Source organism: Leucopleurus acutus (genome assembly GCF_964270905.1).
Source record: "Leucopleurus acutus genome assembly, chromosome: 14".
NCBI classification, from domain to species: domain Eukaryota; kingdom Metazoa; phylum Chordata; class Mammalia; order Artiodactyla; family Delphinidae; genus Leucopleurus; species Leucopleurus acutus.
Window position 1 is genome coordinate 60,032,640 of NC_139156.1, and position 24,180 is coordinate 60,056,819.

Genomic DNA, 24,180 nt, shown 5'->3' on the forward strand with positions numbered 1-24,180 from the left:
TGTCTATGCGTTCTCCTTATGATTTGTTAATGCAGTTATTTCATGAATTTTAGATTATTTCTTTAATGAAAACTATATTTTTTCCTGAGTTTAATTTTTTATCATCCAATAATTGGTCTATAAAACAAAGCACCATTTCTAAGTGGAGCCTGTATTTTACATAATCGTCAAATATTTGTTCATTTAATCAGTTAATTGCTGTCCTGTATTGGTGTGGTTTATCTTAAGTGGTTTATACCCTTCATTATCCTGTTTCTCTTACTTCTCCTTGTTTTCCTCAGCATACCAAATATAGAAATTATGGTTTGTATTTTCTGTTCCTATCGCCTATAATAGACAACTTTCTCCATCTCAAACCCTACCTTTTTTTTTTTAAGTTACAGTAGAAAACTGCATGGTCTGGGTAAAATTGTTTCTAAGCAAAGAATACCAGTATTCCAGAGCTTTGATGTAGTCCTCTTCTCTCTTCTAAAAACTTTAAAGTTCATACTCTTCTTTTAAGTAACAGTGAATCGCCCATTGAAACTAATTGTCCATCATTATCATTCCACCATGTATTTCTTTTTTTGGAAAATAGATTTTTTTTATTCTTTCCTTTCTATGAAGTTGCCTTTTTCCCTAACCTCTCCCTGAACATTTCAGAAGTCCTGCCTCTGGAATGAATTTTTTCATTATTTGTAATTACAGTCCTCTTAGGATCTCTCCTAATTTGGGAGAAAGAATTAACATGTGTTTTATTCCCATCTCCTTTATGATACTTACAAGAATGTTTGTTTACATGGAACAGGAAAACAATTTAAATCAAATTAAGATGAAATGGCCACATTGAGGTGAAAGAGATAAAAGTATGGTCAAAGTCTAGAAAAGGAAATACCAATTACAGTGTTTATAATAGAAAAGATATGCAGAAAAAAAGATGGAGCTGTAGTTAAAAAGCAAAGCTTTAATATAACAAAATGCTTTTAATTGCTTACTAGGTAAAAGTTCTTTTAAAAATATTGGTAAGTGAAGTTTAAAATTCCATTCCCTTTAAGGGAAAGTCGTGGTTCCCCAAGGGGAGTGTGGACACATTTTTTTTTCCTGCAATGTAATACTCTTAATGCTTTATTTGAGTTGTGATTATTTACTTCATATCACAGATAAAATATGAGTCTGGAATAAGGTCTAGTATTACTATTACTCCTTGACATGTATAGTAAGTTATGTGAGGGATTTCCTGTCTTCTGAGAGTACATTGTATTGCAGATCAAACAAATGTAAATTGGGGGGGTGTTGCTGAAATTCTTATAGGATAGAGTTTGGTGAATCTTCACATTTATTTGAATTGCTTTAATTTTGCTCAAATTTTTATAGCAGGATTGATGTTCTTATGAATTCTGCATTGTTAATTGGGCACATCTCTCTCACTCTTTCTTTTGGTTTCCAGAGACTTGAAACCAGTCAATTCTAAATTCTTGGTGAATTGATGTATTTATTCAGGTCTTTCTATTGATAAATGTGAATGTATAGGCAGAATTTTTTTATTTTTGCTCCATGTCTTTTTGATCCATGTTTCCATTTGCCCTAAAAAGTGTAACAGATTCTAAGAGGATAAAGTATTTCAGTTCTTCGAGTGCTGAAGTTCTCCACAAATATTTTCATAATTATATATTATTTTAGGGGTGATAATTGAGCCCTTTTAAAAAACCCCATTAACATATCCACTCATTGGTTGTCAGTGGTTTATTTTTCCAGTTGAAAGTAAAATCTAAATGAAAAATGCTTGACTCTATTTGTCTCTTGAGGGAACTATTACTACTACTAATCATAATAATATGAAAAAGAAGAATAGTTGAAGTTTTTTGAGTGTTTATAATATGCCAAACACTGTTCTAAGTGTTTATACATAATTACTCTAATCCACACAGCCACCCTTTTAGATAGCTTACTATTTTCATTATTTTACAAATAAGATACTAAAGTACATAAAAGTTAAGTAACTTTTTTTTTTTTTTTTTGACCTAAGATCATACAGTTAGTAAGTGGTGGAGCCAAGATTCCAAATTGGTAGTCTGGCTCTAGAGTTCACCATCTTAAGGACCATGCTATATCACCTTTCATATAGCTAAGCTATTTGTCTGTATGATCTATTTGTAAATAGAAATTTCTCATCAAATATTTCTTTTATTTTACTAACTTAATGCTATTTGTGCGAGAAAGAACTTGCTATTTCACGTTGTTTTTGGTAAGAGTATTGAAGTTAATTTTTTCTGCTTTGATGAAGTACAGCTAGAAGCCAATATTAACCTGAGAAACCACATAGTGTTTCATTTTAAAGGAAGAAAACAAGAGATATACAAATTATAATGCCTGAATTTAGAAATTAGAATTTCAACTTCACTGTTATTTGCACCATTGTTTTCTCATATGCCATGAACACCACTTGCATTTTGAAAATGCTGTCGTTTTTTCTTTTTTTTTTTAATCGAAGGCATCACTCTTAAGGTGAAAAGTGTCATCTGTATTTCGAAAACTGGATCCTGGCTCATTGTAGTCAAGATAGCAGAGAAAATGGTATTTCTGTTACAAACTAAACTATTTACTCTTTCAAATACTGATCGGTTGTGTGTTAAATGTAGAATAATTTGAATAGAGCTACTCATTATAGTTAGTCTTTAGACAAGCAAAAGTTTAAAATGTAATTACATTACCAAAATGAAATCAAGTACAGATTCAGCATTTCAGAAAATCCTTTGACACCTGTTGTAATTTCCTGTTTTATTTTTAGTCTCAGATTTTTTTGTCTTCCTTCTTTCCCATCCAAAGTTCTTTAAATTATTTTAAAACCATTTTCTCATTTTTCTCTCTTCTTACAAATTAGCAATTTTAGTTCTCTTTAACACACTGCAGTCCTCAGAAAATCTGGTTTTGGTGTCTGAAATATTTTACAAGGGATTTCCAATTTGAGCATCTAAGTATTTGACAAGCTACATGTAAACAGTTAGTAGATGTAAGTATTCTGCATCGAATATGAAAAATACAAAATTATGGATTGCTGTACTTGTTAGTGTGTAATAGCGCAGGATGAGAGAATGTGGTTTTGGATATAGACAATCCTGTATTCAGATATGGACACTGCCACATACTTGATGGATAACCTTGGGCAAGAGACCACTTAACATCTGAGTGTCAATTATCTTCTGTAACTATAAAATCAGGACAATAAGCAAACTATCTGGCTCTACAAATTATAGCTATTTTGCATGACTTTCAGCACTTTACTCAATTTATGAAAGGAGTTAGCTGCTATCATGTATGTTATCTTCTTTCTCGGTTTGTATGAAATGCTATAGAAAAGCATGTGCTCTTCATAATTGCTCTCTCCGTTGTTCTTTCCTTTCCAGTTAAATCAGCTATAAAAATCTCCTTGTGCTATCTCTGTAATGAGCAATTGGCCGGGATTAAATGGCTAGTCTATGAACTGAAGAGAGACCTCTGGTTTGATTTCTCATATCTGAGCTGTTCTGTGTTCACAGTGATTCATCTCATCACAGTACTGTAAAATCCTTTGGGTCTCTGTCACATCAGTCCTAGCCTTGGGCTTGTAAATTGTCGATAGCATATATTTTTCAGTCAAGAACTTTTATCATGCTACTAAGGTTGGTTTGAGAAGTATGATAAGTTCAGGTCAAATTTTATTTCACAGCCAGTGAAGTTTATTTGTTGAAAAAAAATCTTTAAAACCATTTGGTATATGAAGGTACTTTGGAGTGGTACCCAGCTGAATTAGCTAACTTAAACTGCTTCAACAGTGCCAGCCTCCATGATGGCTGGCTTTTTGTTACTAACATGAATAGTACCTTATTTAGTGCAACATAATTTTGCAAGAGACCTGTTTCTAAGTAGTCATTCTGAACTCTTCCTTAGAGTAGTTATTAATCCTCTAAACTCATCTGAGTTTGGTTGCCTATATGTTAAATATAGGTGGTAAAGCAATGAATTTGCCATGAAGTTAATAAATAGTATATCATGAAATGATAGTGACATACCCTTAAAGGAAACCTTAATTAAAGAAATGGTTTCACTACCCATGGAAAAAAGTTAAGTGTTTGCTTTCCCTTTTCTTTAAGAAATAGGTAATTATTCATGTGTTTTCTTTTTATAGTAATGTGAAGTTTTTCTGTAATTGTATGTTTTATTTCAGCGAGGTTAGGAATTGAGTTATTTGGGTTTTTGTTTCGTTTTGTCTTACTGTACCTAGCAGATAATATATAAAATATTTTTATGTATTCCTCATTTCCTGTTTCGGGTGTTCAGTGATTTTATTCCAAATCACATTTGGTCCTTTATATGTTATAATAGTTTGTGATATAAATATATTTGATTTGGGAGTTTTTGTTCATATAATCAAACAATGTTATTTTTTTTTTCTTTTTCTCATCTTCTGATCAGGATTTCTGGCAGGTACTGACTCAGCAGCATGTGCCTTAAATTAATTAATGTTTCAAAACCCATAGTAACGCTTCAGGGACAAAGGTTCAGTGCATGTTCATGTCCTTTCCCTGCTCCCTTCAGAATGATTCAGTTCCTGTCACTTTAAATTAACAAATCTTTAATATGACAATTCAAACACTGCACAAGTCCTTGAGAATGTAGTACCTAGCATAACTTAAAAGGAAGTTTTAACATTATGTGTCACACCAAAGGTCAAGAAACTGTTTTAATCATTGTATAATGGATACTCAGTTACTTGGGTCATTTAAATAGTCTTAGTAGGGATGCCATGTTCCTAGTTGAACTGTAGCAGTGATGGTGAGACAACAGTAACTTCAAGTGAAAAATTAGTAGTTTTTTTTTTCTTTTGAAATTTCTTAAATAATAAATACAGATAAGCAGTTGCTTAGTTGTACTTTGCTCAATAAAATGACTTAAAGGGAAACAGATGGAACATTTAGAAAGACTTCATTTTGCTTTTTTGAGCTAATCAACAACTTTAAATGGAAAAGCAGCAAATACATGGAGAAAATCATAAAAAAGAATATATAGATTGTAGGCTGACAAAGGAGAATTTCAAGGACACGCCTAAGAAGTACTTTTCAAATTGATCTTTGAAGGCTTAGACTTCTTAATTATAGTTTATAAACTATTAAAATGTATTCAAAATATATTCATTAAAAAACATTACTCTTGCATTTCTTAATAAAAATATAAACTAAGCTTAATTAGAACATCCTTTGGTTTAAAATAATTGTTTAATTAATGAAGGTCACAAGGTGCTGTTTATTTTTATACATTTTTCTTGTGCTTCCTTGTTCTTAAAATGGTATATATTTTTAGTAGTCTCCTTACCAAACCCCCAAACCAATCATCCTGTTATTGGTGCAGTAGATTATTTTACCACCTTTACCTTTAATTGCATTCTGAAACAAACCAACAAATATTTAAATTACTGTATCAGAATAATTTATTGATAATCCCATTATCAATGTTTCTAATCCTGGAGATTTTGTTTTAGAATAGCTGTGGCACAACCATCATGCAGAGTGCTAAGGAGTGTAAATCAAATGAGGTGTTAACACCTGTGATTGAGGACAGCCACTTCCAGTTCTCTGTTTATGGCAGGACAGTTTGTAGGAGGCAGCTAAAAATTCTTCCTCTCCTTTGATAATTGTGTGGTTTAAGGCTTAGAGATTTAAAATGACTTGTCTCACTTAGGTGTCCTTACTAGACAATGAGGAGAAGAGAAGAGAGGTAGGAATTGGTAAGAACTTGAAAGTCTCCAGAACCTGCAGCATTGAGTAGTTAACCTCTGTAGTTGACAAAGAGCATCAGCCTTCTTTAAACTTTGACTATTGAAGGTAGTATCCTTTGTTGATCAAGGATTCAGAATCAAGTTTTATTGGATTCTTAAGGATATCTTATTAATAAGCTTTTTATATTATATATAAAATAATTATATTTTATATTAAAAATAATAAACTCTTTTTCTTAGAATAGGTAGTGGAGGAATTGTTTATACTGGGTTCTATAAATATCACTCATTTTGGTGACACTAGTATAAATTGTTTAAGCTTCCAAAGGTCAATAAGCAGTTACTTTATACAAGAGGACTTTCTTGCTTGCTTCCTTACAGGAATTTGTCCTTTGCATGCTAAGTTCCTATTGCCTGTGGAGAGGCTGGAATCATTTTGTTTTTCTGGTAGCATAGTATGAGTGCTGTTCTTCAGATGCAGCTTATGAATGGTGTCAGTACTTATTATATTGCTGTGAGGAGTATCCATAATGTCTCTTTCCAGTCTCTGAGTTCCACCACTACTAAAGTCTGTTGATTTAAACCATGTGCTTGATTTTTCATCTTGAACAGAGAAACAATAATATAATCGTTAAGTGCTCCCAAGGAGGGTATAGTTTACTTGGTTGTCCCAAATATTAAGACTTCTATTAAGATGTCTTTAAATACATTTTTATTTTAGATTCTGTTGTGTTTGAATTTGGGATCATCTGTGAACCCATTTGATTTATCATTGTTGATTTGAAAGCATAAACATGACTAACCATTACATTTCCAACACCTTTATGTTTAGCTTTTCCATCATGAAACAAGATTTGAAATTCACTTTGATATGAGAGGACTTCGTTCCAAACTAACTTCCGTTTTAAAATTATTTTAGCACAAACACTCTAGCATGTTTCAAAGTTACACAAATAGATTTCTATGAAAACCACTCAAAACATTTTATTTCTTCTGTTCTGGTAAAAATGGGTTCTCAGCTGGTATGTATTGATGACCTTTGGTTGCAGAGAAAGTGTGAGGATAGTTCTTGGTTTGCATATTTGGCTTTGCCATGGTGCATTTTTTAGAAGTTTTATATATAAATAAAAAGCTTCTCCAGTTATAGATCAATGTAACATCTATTAATTAAGATTATAGAGAATCATTACATTCTTTTAATGATACTCATTTTGAAAATGATTAAAATATACATTTGAACAAATCAGGGTATAAAAATATGATGTGCACCTACATCATTAACTAGATTTTCAACTTCAAGATAAATGAGCTAATACAAGTTAAGCCTCGAGATTAATATTTTACAATAATAAACTATGTTTTGCTCCAAAAATATTCAATCTGCATTAAATTTTAGAAATTGCAAACAGTATAGACACCTGATGTATTTCTGTGCATTTGATACAGTACAACATTTAATAGTTCATGCATGGGTTCTGGAGTCAGACCATGACGTGTCCTGCCACTTTATAGCACTGTCACCTTGGGCTTCTTATTTAACTTCTCTAACCCTCAGTTTTCTCATCTGTTAAGTGCAGACAGTAGTATCACCTATCTCATAGAATTGCAGTGAGAACTTAAAGAGATAATGCAAGTGTTTAGCACAGTTCCTGGCATAGAACGTGCAAACTATAATTTTAAAATTCTTGATATGTCTTTAATGGTTGGTGGTATTCAAGGAATACCTAAAAATGTTTGATTTCAAAATGATTGAAAAATTCTTCTTCTAAAGGATTTCCTGGGAGATGATAGTTACTAGAACAGTGTAAATCAAGGGTGTGAACAGTGATCCTCAGAATGAAACTCTTTTTTGTTCTTATGGTGCATTTTTTCTTGTAATAATTTTTTCCAAATGGGAGAAGGTGAAATACTATATTGACTTATTTTTCAAAATTTGTATGTGAGGTTGTTTTTCCATGAAGTGATAGGGAAGCCTTTTCTAACCCATGTGACTGAAGCCAAGACTGCTGCTGAGCTCAGGACAGTTCTTCTCAGCACTGATTGACTTGAGTGGCCAACATTCAAAATTAAATTCTTAGATTTGGGTAGCAGATAATCAATAATGACAAAATATAGATTCTCCCACCCAGAGCTGCCTTGAAGCAAGTTTGCAGGCATAATGTGGTAGAAACTAATAGAGTTGATGATTTTTCCCATCTAGGGTTTTGAGAACACCTCATCAGATACTGAGGACTGAAATAAATCATTTCAATAAAGTTATATCATTTCTTTGAAGTTAATGCTATTCCAGTAGACTTTTGAATTTTTATCATTGCTTTAATCAAATCTTCTGCCACTGTTTTTTTTAAGCATCTTCATTTGTATCCATATTCTCTTTAGCCATCTAGTTAATGAAATAGGAAAACATTTGCATTCTAGGTGTTTGGAGTTTTTCTCAGAGCTAAAGTGGTTAGAATGGGGACTGAAAAGAGAATGGCTTTCTGGCAGAGTGAAGTTTCCAGAATCTTAAGCATTCACCTTCCACAGTTTGTTGCACAGTAATTTGTGTTTGTTGCCTCAAATGCAATAATACCTTTAAAAAGTTTGGAAACTCTGAGTCAGAAGTAGAAATCATAAAGTACTGTAAATTAGAAACATCTCAGTTTAATTTTTATCTGACATATCCCCAAATTCTATCTTCTGCAAGTTCAGGTATGGGATGGGGGAAGAAAAATAACTCATATTTTAACTGTGCAACATTTTCTGTTTGATTGAGAATAGTGTGATTGTTTAAGATTGATATCTTACAAAAGGCTTTGGCATCTATCTGTACACCAACTAAATAATGAAGAGTGAGCATTAATTGCATGGGGAAATTGCTGAATTTTCTCTTTCTAACACCTGTTCTCCCTGCCCTCACCCCAACCTTAGGTAGAAATACTATTTGTAATTTGGAAATTATATGCTGAAATTGCATCTTTTGGGAGAAGCATATTATTATCAGTAATTTGTTTTTGAAATACAACACAAGTACTTCTTGAGGGATTTAGATAGGCTTCGAAATGTATTTCAGCAATATAGAGAAATGTTAATATTAAAACAGTCCAATTATTTCAGTTTCATAAAGGATGACATCTTAATTTAAATAGTAAAGCTGCATTCTTTATCAGATTTTCTATATACCAGAGATGTTTGGAGGTTCTAGATGATGTGTTAGCATCTATTTTGCTGGCATAGTGCATCAACTTCTACTCGATAGAAAAAAGTTTACTTCAAACTATAGAACTTGAAAAGTGGATCTTAACTAGAATAAATAATGAGGTTAAACTCCTAGATATGATTTTTCTCTTTGGCTTTATCCAGTCGAGTCCTAGAAGACAAAATTATTGACCCTATTTTGTTCAATCCTATTATAACAGGATTCACTGTTTGAGCACTGTGAGTATTAACAACTTGGAATCATGTCTGGAATTCCCAGTCCCAGGGCTCCTGATGGTACCTGCAACTTTAGCCAGATGTTTTATAAGTTTTTGTGGTTGATCAGAAACCAGAGTGTGAATGCTTCAGCACAAAGCCATCCTGGTAAAACAATTGAGGTTTTAGACTACCTGAGAAGTGTAGTAGTTACACATGTAATTGCTGATCTGCTGTAAGTTTACTCTTAAGTCTTTCTGCTTATCTAAAAAATTAAAAGATTCAGGGTATGTTGCAGTTGAGATCAATACCAGGATTCTTATGAGGTTATTAATTTATTTGCCTGTACTTAAGGTCAGTCATTTGAATGTTTTAGTGATGTTGAGTCTGTAGCCATGTTTTAAGTTTTAAAACATATAAGATCTAAGACTAGGTCATGTAAATGAATAGTAAAACAGTTAAATTTCATTTTAAGTCAGTGAGCACACTGCTTTGAAATATTTTGCATAGTCTTGTTCTCCAAAACAGGAGGAACATTTGTCAGTAAATTGAATAGAAATTCTATTGTGAGCAGTTTACCTGCATTCCACTTTCACAGCCTTAACTTCAGAGTTTCAAGTGATTAGAGTAATGTCTGATATGTAGCTTCTAAGATGCATAAAATAGTATAATGCTCTGTAAGGTATCTGCAATTATAGCTTCTTTTTAAAATACCCAGTTCTGTTTAATTTTCAGCATATACACTGAAGTAGTTGCTAGAATTTTACCTCAGGAGCTTTAATATAAGTTTCTATAAATTTTTTTACTGAATGATATGTTAATGTATTACTTAATCTCACATTATATGGTCTTACAATAGAATTGAAATATATTCTATTTCTTTTGACTTTTATATAGAGTTCTTCATTTTAGTTTGTCTTATGTTTATTATTTATATTGAATTTATTATTTATATTGAATTAAATACAAATCCTTGTGATAGATTACACTAGTAAAAATGCATATTAATATAAATGTTCATTAGGAACAAAAAATATAAATAACCACCTCTGAGACAGTGAGAGAAAAAGAACATTACTACCAATCTGCTAAGGAAGATTATGTTTTCCTTGCAGTGTGACTCCATATCACCCCTGAAGTATATAAATGGTATTTGCTTAGGACAAAAATGACTTAAAATTTAGTCAAAGATTAAACTTTATCCAAAAGATTAAGTGAAGGAACGATTTACTTGACATTCTCAATTTGCAAAATTAAACACTGATAAGACTTTAGGAATAAGAAAAAATAACCAAAAACCTTCCTTCCACTCTCCTTTGAATCTTGATTTTCCATTTTCACCGTACTTTGGTGCTTTTAAAAATTTATTCATTATTAAACTCCAATATATCTATTTTCACAGATTCTCCTTGTGCCTTGGCTGTTTGACTTGAGTATATCATTTATGGTAGAATCAGGCCTTTGATTTAAGAATACCAGCTAACAAACTGTCATGCAACACAAAATAGTCTAAAAATTGGTTTCTGGTAATTCCCACTTCTTTCCAAATCTTGACATATTTATTTAATTCTCCTCCTAACTTTAAATAATTTGAGGGATCAAATATGATGGTTTTATGACAGTTTAGGTGTTTGTGATTAATATATGTCATGAATTTTATAACAGTTATCTTTGGAGTTTTAGATACTTGAAAACACACTTATAAATTCTTAGAATTAATATTGATAGATAGTTGTGTAATCCTAAATGTACCTGAACTACTCTTTGACAAGTGGATGCCTCAGAAAACATAATGTAACTTCTCTCCCTGTCTCCTTCTACCCCCACCCCAACTCCTGAAGCATGGAAGAACAATGTAGACCTTTACTAAAGAATTAGAAGACTGTATTGCACAGGGCACATCACAAAGCATGGCTAATTTAAAAGTCCTCTTTAAACATCTTTCTTTCTGGTTTTTATTTTATTTATTTATTTTTAAAATTAATTTATTAATTTATTTATTTTTGGCTGTGTTGGGTCTTCACCAAGTGCGAAGACCCAACTGAACTTCGCCGCTGCGCACAGGCCCTTTCTAGTTGTGGCGAGTGGGACCTTCTTATTGTAGTGGCTTCTCTTGTTGTGGAGCAATGGGCCCCAGGCAGGGGGGCTTCAGTAGCTGTGGCGCACAGGCCTAGCTGCTCCATGGCATGTGGGATCCTCCTGGACCAGGGATCAAACCTGTGTCCCCTGCATTGGCAGGCAGACTCTCAACCACTGCACCACCAAGGAAGTCCCTTTCTTGCTTTTAAAGAGCTACTGCAAAACATGTATTCTCTGTCCTTTCTCTCAAACACATGTGTGCACATATGTGCTCATATGCTTTCTTTTCTCTGTTTTCCCAACTTTGATACTTTCTATTACTCTCTGGTCACGTCTCCTTCCTCTTTTTGGCTCACCTTTCCAGGGTCCCTTTTCCTTCTATATTTTTTCTCCCAGATGTCTTCTTCAACTTTTTCTTATGTACAGCAATTTGACCTTCTTTTGGCCTCTCCTGGTCCCTGTAACTGTATTCAGTACAGCAGAGGTCTCATAGATAGCCCTGCAAACAGAAATACCACTTTTGCTGTATTCTATTAGTTATACAGACCAACCCTGATTCAGTGTGGGAAGAGACTAGGTCTACACAAGGACATGAATACACAAGGAGGCAAGAAACATTGGGGTTATTTTGGAGTCTGGCTAACACATTGAAAAGAGTCTCACATCCAGAACATATAATGATCAATAATAAAAAGACAAACAACCCAATTAAAAATGGGCAAAAGACTTGAACAGATACTTCCCAGAGAAGGATATATTAATTGTCAATCAACTATTAAAAATGGGCAAAAGACTTGAACAGATACTTCCCAGAGAAAGATATATTAATTGTCAATAAACTAAGTGCTTAAAACACTTGGTCATCAGGGAAATGCTCAAAAAAACCACAATAAGATACCACTAAAATGGCTAAATTAAAGAAACTGGCCACATAAATGTTGACAATGATGTGGAGCAACTAGAACTCTCATACATTGATGGTGCAAGTAAAAGAAGTACAACTTTGAGGAAACTCAAAATAGCCAAAAACTGAAAAGTGCCTGTTTAATCATTAAAGGAATGAATAAATTGTGATATTACTTGTGTGCATTATTATATGCACAATTATATGCAAAATAATTTGCATAAATTATTTATTTTTAATATTTTTAATTTTATTGGTGAGTATTATACTGCTCTGCAATAAAAATGAATGAGTTACTGATAAATAGAGTGTGGATGAATCTCCCCAACATTATGCTGAACCATAGAAGCTGGACATCAAAGAGTATATACTGGTGATACCATTTATAGGAAGTTCTAGAAAAAGCAAAACTAATCTGTGGTGCAAAAATATGGTGGGAATTAACTGTGGAGGGGCATAAAGGAAACATCAGGGATGGCAGAAATGTTCTATAACCCAAATATATATCTGGGTTACTCAGATATGTATTTATAAAACTCATTGAATCGTATATTGGATTTGTGCATTTCACCATAAGTAGATTTTACTTAAAACTGTAACAGATATTGAACTCTAGATGATACATTCGTTTTTTGCAGGGATAATTAGCAATTGTGAAACTGTCTTCCTTGTATTCTAAGCTTGAGCAAATGAGTAAATATATTGTGGATAATGGGAACCAGATTTCTCTCTGTTGCAGAAGGGAGTAACACGTGTGTAAAGGACAAGACTAAATTGTGCTCTGTGGTATTAGAATGGAATTAGAGATATCATTATGAATTCATAGTTTATAATAGATATAATAGATATGAACGTAATCATGAGGAAACAGCAGCCTAATTCGAATTGAGGGATATTTTACAACATAATTCACCTGTACTTTTCAAATTGTTCCAGGTCAAAAAGTATAAAGAGACCAAAATTGGCAGAGTAGGTAACGCCAAAACTACACACGTCCACTAAGACAATAATTAAGGTAGTGAAAACTGTCAATCAGCTTTTTCAGATCTGTGGAATCTAACTAATCAGACTTTAAGCAACTAGGGGAATGCTTAAAGAAGAAAGAAGCTGCTGAAATTTGGTAAGAGAATGTTGTGGTGTTTTAACTTCTCTGATGACCACCCCCCACCCCCCAGCACAGTGGCAGCCGTAAAGATTGTGCGTTCTTGGTATAGCTCCCTGGTGCCAGAGGGGGCAGGGCAGACCTTGTTTTCAGAGAATGTGAATGTGGGCCTTGATCTGTCTGGCCAATGAGGAATCAGCTTGGGGGTTTGTGTTTGTTTTGCCTACCTTGGAGCTTTCTTAAGGCTGGGGTGACCTCCCAGGTGGCATTTGTTAAAAGCATAAAGGTAAATATACTAGCCACAGCAGCTGAAGACAAGCAGCAGACAAACCAAAACAGCTGGGAAAGAAGAGGCTGCAGCAGGAGATAGATGAGAGAACAAGGACTTTGAAATGCTCTACCATATACTGGTGAATCTGGAAGGCCATGTGCACACCCAGGGCCAAATGAATACTTAGAGGAAACCCCAACAGACCCTAACCTTTCACTTCTGGCTGATGTTTAGCTTCCAAGCAAGCAAGAAATGAAGGCAAGGGCAGAATTATAAATAGTGACTAAGCATTGAAAGAATGCCAACACAGAGCCAGTCTGCAAGGATCTTGAGAGGTTTTTTTTTTTCCCCACCCTTTGGATCCAGGAACTTAAGGAAATCTCTGTCAAATCACTAGCTGACTACTAAGGTATGAAACAGAGACTTGAGTGACCATGCTGGACAAAGTATTTACAAAAGAATTTACAAAAATTATTAAAGAAATGACTACAACCCATGCAAGCAGCAACAACAAACCCTGAGGAGGTGAGAGAATCCTATTTCCAGAATTACCACATTGTAATATACAAAATGTCCGGTTTTCAAAAATATTATGCTTGTAAAGAAACAAAGTATGGCCCAGGAAAAAAAAAGGAATAGGAACTATCCTTGAGAAAGCTCAGATATTGCAACTTATTACAGACAGACTTAAAATCAACTGTCCTAAATATACTCAAAGAGCTAAAAGAAACTACAGGCAATGAACTTAAAGGAAACAAGGAGAATGATGTATGAACTAATAGGAAAAAATAGAAATTATAAAAAGGTATCAAATAGAAATTCTGGAACTGAAAATTTCCTATAGCTGAAAGGAAAATTTTAGTGAAGGGGTTCAACAGCAGATTTGAATACACAGGAAAAATGATTAGTGAACTTAAAGATAGGTCAATTAATATTTTCCAGTCTGAGAAACAAAAAAAGAAAATGAACAGAGCTTATGAGACCTATGTGACACTACCAAGTGTGCCACATATGTACAATAGGAATCTCAGAAGGCAAGCAGAGAGAAAAGGGGACAGAAAGAATATTTGAAGAGATAATGGCTCAAAACTTTCCAACTTTAATGAAATATATGAATCTACCCATCCAGGAAGCTAAATAACTCCAATAGGATAAACTCAAAGAGACCCACACTGAGATACATTATAATCAAACTGTCAAAAGCTAAAGACTGTGAATCTTGAAAACAGGAAGAGAGAAGCAACTTTCCACACACAAACTATACACAATAGGATTAACAACCAGTTTCTCATCAGATACCATGAAGGCCAGAAGGCAGTGGGATGACATATTTAAAGTGCTGAAAGAAAAATAAAATTGTCAACCAAGAATTCTATACCTGCAAAATTATGCTTCAGAAGTGAAGGAGATAGATATTAAGCCATTCCCAGATAAACAAAAGTGGAGGAGTTTGTTGCTAGTAGATCTGCCCTACAAAAAATGCTAAAAGTAATACTTAAGGCTGAAAAGAAAGGACACTAGATAGTAACTTGAAGCTATATTGAGAAATAACACCAGTACCAGTAACAACATAGGTAAATATAAAAGCCAGCATTATTTTATTTGTGGTTTATAACTCCTATCTATCCCTGTAATTTGAAAGACAAATGCATGAAACAGTAATTATCAATCTATGTTAATGGGCACACTGTATAAAAATGTAATGTGCAAAAATAACATAAAGGGAAATGGAACTCTACAAGAACAGAGTTTTTTAATACTATTGAAGCTAAGTTGGTATTTATTCAAACTAGGTTGCTGTAAATTTAAGATGTTAATTGTAATCTGCAGAGTGGCCACTAAGAAAATAACTAGGTATGGTTCCATTTATATGAAATATCCAAAAATATGAATCCATAAAGATGGAAAGCAAATTAGTGATTTCCAGGGGCTAGAGGGAGGGGGCAGTGGGATGTGACTGCTTAATGGATAAGGGGTTTCCTTCCAAATGGGGTTATGAAAATGTTCTGGAACTATGTAGTGGTGATGGTTACATAACATTGTGATTGTACTTAATACCACCAAATTTTATGCTTTAAAATGGTTCTGTGGTAAATTTTATGTTATGTACATTTTACCACAGTTTTTAAAAATTATAAAAATGTAAGCAGCGTGGTACTGGCATAAGAATAGACACAAGGATCAATGGAATGAAATTGAGAGTCCAGAAATAAACCCACGTATATATGGTCAATTTATTTTGATCAAGGGTGCCAAGACCATTCAGTGGTGAAAGAATAATCTTTTCAACAAATGGTAGGGGGTCAACTGGATATCACATGCAAAATAGTGAAGTTGGACCCCTACCTCACATTAATACAAAAATTAACCCAAAGTAGATCAATGACCTAAATATAAAAGCTGAAACTACAAAACTTTTAGAGAAACAGGGGTGAATCTTCATGATCTTAGATTTGGTGATAGAGTCTTAGATACGACATCAAAAGCACAAGTAATAAGAGAAAAAAATAGACAAATAGAACTTCATCAATATTTAAAATTTCTGTACACCAAAGGGCATTATCAGGAGAGTGAAAAGGCAATGAACAGAATGAGAGAACATATTTGCAAACCCTATATCTGATATGTTTAGTGTATAGAATATATTGATATAATGAAACTTACAAAACTCAACAACAGAAAGACAAATAACCCAACTCAAAAATGGGCAAATGATTTGAGTAGAGATTTCTCCAAAGAAGATAATATAGATGGCCAACAGACACATGAAAAGATGTTCAACATCATTAGGCACTAGGGAAATGTAAGTCAAACCTTAATAACATACCATTTCACAGTCACTAGGATGGATATAATTTAAAAAAAAAAAAAGAAAGAAAAAGAAAATTGAGGATGTGGAGAAATTGGAACCCTTTTACATTGCTGGTATTAATGCAAAATAGTGTAGCCGCTGTGGAAAACAGTTTGGCTGTTCCTCAGAAACTTAAACATAGGGGTATGATACGACTCAGCAGTTCCACTCCCAGGTGTATACCCAAAACAACTGAAAGCGGATAGTGAAACAAATACTTGTACATGAATGTACATGGTAGCACTATTCACAATAGCCAAAAGGTGGAAGCAATCCAAATATCCTTCAGTGGATGAATGGATAAACAATTTGTGGTATATATACAATAGAATATTATTTGGCGATAAAAAGGAATGAAGCACTGATTGATGCTACAACATGGATGAACCTACAAAATATGATACGTGAAGCCAAACCCAAAAGGCCCACACATTTTATGGTTAAATGGTTAAAATGGTGAATTTTATGTCATGTGAATTTTACCACAATCAAAAATAATAATAAGCCTCCAAAGGAAAGAGCAAAGATGGGCATAAACCTCCAAAGGAAAAAATAAAGATGGGCAAAGAAAGCTGTTTTAGATTAATGGAGATTAAAAAGACAGGACAACTAAATGCCATTTATGATTGTGGACTACATCCTGGACTGGGGGGAAGATAAAGGAAAGGAAATTATTGGGACAATTCACTACATTTGATAATAGACTGTGGATTAGATAATAGTATGTATCAGTATTAAATATCCTGGTTTTATGAAATATGTACTGTAATATGTAAGAGAATGTCTTTGTTCATAGGAAATATATACTGAAGTATTTAAGTGTAAAGGGGCATATGTCTCCAACTTTCAATATGGTGTAAAAGAAAATATGTATCTACATAAAATGAAAAGCAAATAGAGTGGTAACATAAACTGTTGGTGATTCTGAGTAAAAAGCATATGAGAGTTCCTTATACGGATCTTTCCACTTTTATGAGTTTGAAAGTATATCAAAATACAAAGTTGTGGACAAACTTGGATTTTTCTTTTTATCTTCTGAGCAGCAGCATAGTCCAGATGGTTCTTAGAAAAATAATGTTAGATATGCTTTTTTGGCTTATCTGCCTCATTTCAGTTTGTCCTTAGACTTTTGTCTGTTTCTCGACTTCTGGATCGCAATATATTATTTATTTTATTTGCTTATAGCAGTCTCTCCTTAAGATTATTACATAATTAACATGGGTTACTCAGCTTCTATACAAATTTATTCTGGCTAGTAATGGTATGCCTTTGACAGCCTGTTCTCATTTTGTGAATTTTTTCTTATTCACATGCTTTACTTTTGCAGTATCTTGGATAATGTTAAAAATGTACATTTTTTTCTTTTGAGAAATTAAAATATTAACTTCCCAGTGAACAGCTTTGCTGCTCTTTTCATCCAATAGCCTTCTTTTGTCTGAAATTTGTGTTTAATCTATTGGTAGATGATCAAGTGTGATATGAGATCTAACCTTAATTGAACATACTGGACTGGGGGCTCAGTTTTGGTTTTGGCTCAAAGACGTAATCTCTAAATTCTGTCAGGCCGGACCAGGCTTTCTGCCCATCACAAATGAGTCAGAAGCACTTTCCTAAGTAGAAACTGCCATCAAAACCTCTTACCACTTTGCAGGCGTTCAACTATGGATTTTTGCCTGTCCATGGTTACTGTTTCCTATTACAAGCAGATATCCAGTAGAGGCTGTTTTGAGTGGGTTTACTAAGAAGATCATGATGATTCATTTGGTACTTGTGTCTTCAATTGGTTAACCAGTTTTCTTTCCTTTGTGGTGTATGATGGGACCTTCACTAGACAGAGGTAACCTATTGGATAGTTGTGTACCTGGATGGTGGTGTGGTGGTGCTTGCTGGTTTAATTTTCATGATACTCCTCCCAAGGTTATGCTTGCAGTGCTGCTTCTTATTTTGTGCTTGCATGATATTATTACTTTGATTGTGCTTTGTTGGTTTGGGTTTTTAAAACCTCCTATTTCTTTTTTTGGTACCCAGAATAATTCCTGAAATTTCTTTGGTTGGTCCAGAACTTATGGAAATGTGTTTCAAGTCTAACTCTTTGGTGGATCCTTTTCAGTTTTTGAAAGTATCTTCAATGTCACCACTAAGTTTATGGTTTGGTAGCAAATCAGAAAACAGGGTAAGTTTCCTTAAACACCCAGGAAGAGACTGCTTCCCAGATAGACCATTACTGAACCTGAGAATTAACTCTCTTTGTGAGCTTTATAGATTAAAGAAAATAAATACATACTTAGAGTAAAAGCTAAGTTTTGGGAGAGTTTCTTCAAATAGCTGAAATTTAGGAGCCTCCATCAAGGTCACAGTAAATATAATTAAATTAACTCATGCCTAAAGTTTGGTGTGTGTCTGACTTGACATTATATTTCAGAGATGCTGTTTACTTTGTAAACTGTTCTACATTCCCAAACTAAGGTTCTTGGGGTTCATAAGGTAAAAGTTAAAATTAGCATTTCAGAAATTAGTTTTCTGAGCATTTGTGTGGGTGTTTACAATAGTTGCTTACCTCTTCATTTCTCATTACTAGTTGTATAGTTTCTCTTGGGCATTTAGAACTGATTTTATTTTAGTTTTTCTTTTTTTTTTTCTCTACCTTATATACCTCTATAGAAAAAGGTAGATTGTTTTTCAAACTAAGAGATAAAACCAGCCCTGAAGTGGGCCTGTTATATGTTAAATGGAAGTTCATAAAATTGAAAATTTTATTCCATTGTTCACATTAAACCAGTGTTGAAACAAACAAACAAAATCATCTTTTTTCTTATAATTTTAATCATCTTAAAAACTGTAAAGGATCCATTAATTTGGAATGGCCATCAGAGAAGTGCTTATGATAAATAGCATAAAACTGTCAGATAAATGGTGATTCATCTCTAACTATTTATATTCTCATTCTGTTATATCTTCTTTTTATCTTTTGGTGGAACCCATACATTCAATAGAAAATTGCCCAGGAACGAGAAAAATTTGCTGACGAAGGCAGTATATTTTACACCCTTGGAGAATGTGGACTCATATCCTTTTCAGACTACATTTTCCTTACGACTGTTCTTTCTAGTAAGTATAAACTTTTCTTATTATTCATTTATAGGGAATATATAGGACTGTAAAAAGAGTTAAGTCGATTGGAGGGGGAAACAAGGCATGTTTGCAAAGTTAATGAATGATAAGTTACATCAAATTTCATTTCGAGTTCTCTGTAACTTGTATATAGAACCACCTGAGAAAGAGGAAGGAAAATAAAGTTAAAAGGTAAAGTTAAAAGAAAAAAAAAAAGAACAAAACTGTGAAGTCACATCTACTTTTAACTGTTTGAAACTCAAGATAAATTATATATTGCCTACTCCTCTAGCCCTAATTAATATTTATACTTCCTCAGTAAAACACATATTGATCTAGTATTTCCTCTACTAAAGAAGAAGATTGGCTCGGTTGTTCTAATTGTGTTCAATATTAATTTTTCAACCTTGGAAGATAACTTCTTAAAACACAGAACTCAAATTTGACTCATTTAGAGCACTGATGAATTTCTAATTTTTCTAAACTAAACAGTTTTGTTGATTAGTATGCTACTATGAGTGTTCTTAGTATTATTTTCCTTTAGTGTGACTTTTTTTAACCATTCAGAAAAAAAAAAAGTATGTCTCTAGCTCTCTGTGTACATTCTATTAAAATCTACCTAAATTGATCCAAAGAGATCTGATTTATATATTTCAAAGAAGTGATTCTCAATTTTTTTTCCATGGGGGAACATATCAAACAAAAATAACCATATCTTCCTTCCCTTCTCCAGGCTAGGCATCTATAAAGATAAAACTATAAACAGTTTTCCAAACTTATGGTTACCAGGGGAGAAGGGGTGGGGAGGGATAAATTGGGAGATTGGGATTGACATATACACACTATTATATATAAAATAGATAACTAATAAGGACCTACTGTATAGTATAGGGAACTCTTCTCAGTACTCTGTAATGACCTATATGAGAAAAGAATTTAGAAAAGAGTAGATATATCCATATGTGTAACTGATTCACTTTGCTGTGCAGCAAAATTAACAAAACATTGTAAATCAACTATACTCCAATAAAAATTTTTTTAAAAACTATAAACAGTTTTCAATAAATGACGTACACGGTTCCTGCCATAGCTATGACTACTCTTCACTCTTCTTCCCTCCAATTGACAGAAAAATGAAGAAATATAGACTAATAGGCCTCACCACAGCTGTCTTGGGCTACCAAAGTATCTGAATAAATTTGTAGTGGACCACTGCTCTAGCAACGTAGATGTGCCTTGACTTGTTATGAAGATCCAAGATAGTAAACTAAGAGCACTTTTTTGATCTTAAATTGTGTATTATTAGTTATTATTTTGGTGTGTTTCCAAAACAGACTTCAGTTCAAATTCTGGTCCCATCACTTCTTACCTGTGATTAAGTGTCAGGAGAACCACAGCAGAATCTTCAGAATGCTTTGCACACTGTGTAGCTCTGTAAATTTAGGTTAAAAAAAAAAAGGTCACATTGACCTGTGAGTTCTGGAAACCCCTCCAAGTAGCTCTACAGGTCTGGGCGCCTTTACTTACTGGTGCTCAGCTCCTGGCTCACCATGGTGACTAATTTACCAAAAAATGCTTAATATTACAATATCATATACTTTCTATATTTGTCAGGAATGAGGAAATTATGATATGATTTTAAGATTTTCTCTTTATCACTAGTTTTAAGCCTTGATTATTATTTGCTTTTAGTATTTCTCAACCTTAGCACTACTGATGTTTTAGGCAGGATAATTCATTGTTGTGAGGGCTGTCCTGTGCATTATAGGATGTTTAGCAGCGTTCCTGTCCTCTACCCGTTAGATGCCAGTCACACATACTCCTCCCCTCCCAGTTGTGACAAACAAAAATGTCTTCAGAAATTGTCAAATGTCCCCGGGGGAGTAGGAATGGGGAGGAATAATCCCTGGTTGAGAACCACAGATGTGGTTTTTAGCAGGGTTGTTTGGCTTCTGTATTATTATGTACCTCGAAATAGTGTTCTTTATGTTTCTTGTCTTGGGATTCTTTGAGTTTTGGGGTCTGTGGGTTTAATAATTTTCATCAAATTTGGAAAAATTTCAGCTGTTATTTCATCAAATACTTTGCTTCCTCATCCTCTCCTTTGAGGACTTCAATTACACATATATTTTCCTCATATCAACCCTATAATGTTTGTAGTTTATTATCTTCATTTTGAAATTGAGGCATACACAAGATTAAAGAACTTTCCTCAAGTCCCACAGTAAGTAGATGATTCAGGGTTTGAACCCAGGCCATCCCATCATATGGGCTCCTGTCACTTGGCTTTACTGCTGTGGTCACATTTTCAGCAGTGATAAGCCATAGCTTACCATAGTGCCTCTTCTTTCTCTAAGGCTGGGCTGTGGAAAGGCTGGTCATAAAACTCTCCTGTAGATAATGGGCAGTTCACGCATCCTTGCAATCTGAATGTTGTACACTGCATTGTTTACTTTATTTAACAAGACATGGAGGAAAATATGCCACAGAAATTACATTGAGACAAGTTATTTCCCACACTCTAATTGCTGCTAGGACGATAAGAAATGAGGCACTCAGTGGATCAACTTCTTTGTGGATAACAAGGAATCATTACATCTAAATACACTAAATTGTTCCCAGGTTGTCCTGCAAGAAGGAATGCAGTTCTTTAAACACGAAAAGCTTTGCTAGGGAGTGGCTTGGGACTAGGGGAAGTGCGTTAGCATATTTATTCATCTGTTACTCTGGTGGACAACATGGACCGTTCTTGAGATTTCCAGTGGAAAACCAGCCACAGCAACGTGAACAGCATAGCCCAGATAATGCAAGACTGTTGTATTTCTAATTAGCTGGGGTTTTTTTCAAAATTAATAGACTCAATGATGTTCAAGAAATTGTCATCATTTTGAAGAATATAAACACTCTGCCCAAATGGATTGACACTTGGAACCTCTCAGTACTTTAGAAACTCTACCATGTTGTCTAAAATAAAATTCGACAACCTTATATAGTAAATTATTTGTTTTCTCTCTTTCGATTCATGATTCGTCTCCTAAAAATAAAATTAAGAAAGCTGCTTTACTGGGACTTCCCTGGTGGTCCAGGGGCTAAGACTCCATGCTTCCATTGCATGGGGCCCGAGTTTGATCCCTGGTCAGGGAACTAGGTCCCACATGCCGCAACTAAGAGTTCACACGCCACAACTAAATATCCTGCACACGGCAACGAAGATCCCATGTGCCTCAACTAAGACCCGGTGCAGCCAAACAAATAAATACTTTTAAAAAGGAAAAAAAAAGGAAAGCTGCTTTACTAAAAATGCATGTTATGCAGTGTAATTTCCTGCATTAAATAGAGTTAATTCTTCTTAAACTTTTTAGAAGTTTCATTTTTTTAGCTAAACAAGAATTTTTTGGACACACCCAGAATAACAACCAATTTGGCAGCAATAGCTTTGCTTACAATAAGCAGTGGCATAAATTTCTCACTCTTCTTTGTATGTGCTTTGGATAATGGGGGCCTTCTTTGGCCAGCCTAAAATTTTAAATACCTTTTATTGTGTCATACACACACACTTATGCATACACATCTCCTAAATCCCATTTTTGCTTTCTTTTTACTCCTTGGCACTTGTCACTATTTAACAGTCTATATAATTGATTTCTTTTTTTAAAAAATTATGTAAGTTTCAGGTATACAGCATTATAATTCAACATCTTGCATACACTACAAAGTGATCACCATCACAAGTCTAGTTACCATCCATCACCATACAGTTAACCCCCTTCACCCATTTTGCCTACCCTTTAACCCCCTTCCCCTCTGGTAACCACTAATATGTTCTCTGTGAGTTTGTTTCTGCTTTATTTTGTTTCTTCATTTGTTTTTTTAGATTCCATGTGTGAAGGAAATCATATGGTATTTGTCTTTCTCCATCTGACTTAGCTTCACTTAGCATAATACCCTCAAGGTCCATCCAGGTTGGACAAGTGGCAAGATTTCATCCTTTTTTATGGCTGAATAATGTTCTATTATATTTATATGTATACCACATCTTCTTTATCCAGTCATCCATTGATGGACACTTAGGTTGTTTCCATGGCATGGCTTTGTAAATAATGCTACATTGAACATAGGGATGCCTATATCTTTGCAAATTAGTATTTTTGTGTTCTTTGGATAACTACCCAGAAGTGGATAATTGATTTATCTTCTTTATTGTCCATCTTCCTACCTAGAATGTAACTGCCTGACAGTGATCATAGGTTTGTAATGATACTCACTACAAATTTGTAATCATATTCATCACAAACATATCTACTGTATAAAAAGCATTGTGACAAAGTAACAAAGCAAGAATTTTTTTTTCAATTTTCTCCAAAAGGAAGTTTATCAAACATGAGACTTGACTTTGCTGTTTATATCCTGAATTGAGAGCCGTTCTTTTAGCCATTGATGTCCTCAGTCTGCATCACCAATGGAGTGAGGGAAACATGTTTTTAAATTAATCTACTTCTAAATAAGCTTTCTTATAAGAAGTATATATACTTTCTAATAACTACAAGGTTTCTTATAATTCAGAATGCACATATTTGTATCCCCCTCTTACCCTAATCCATAAATTCTGTTGCTTCATACCCTATCTCTCTGATCAGGTTTGAAGGATTAACTTGAAGAGTTGTCAACGTGAGCCATAGCATCTGTATTAAGTAGAATATTAAGTATTTACTAAATAACTACTCATTAATAAAATAAA

The 24,180-nt window shown here is 33.8% G+C and overlaps 1 protein-coding gene across 2 annotated transcripts in view; it reads left to right on the forward strand.

The window, feature by feature from the left end:
• MICU1 (mitochondrial calcium uptake 1) overlaps nucleotides 1–24,180 on the forward strand; it is a 198,250-nt gene that overhangs the window by 77,459 nt on the left and 96,611 nt on the right. For both annotated transcript variants that reach the window (XM_082855096.1, XM_082855095.1), the window contains one exon: nucleotides 19,325–19,439. In XM_082855096.1, coding sequence (XP_082711222.1) covers nucleotides 19,325–19,439 — 115 coding nt within the window. The remainder of the gene's footprint in view (nucleotides 1–19,324; nucleotides 19,440–24,180) is intronic.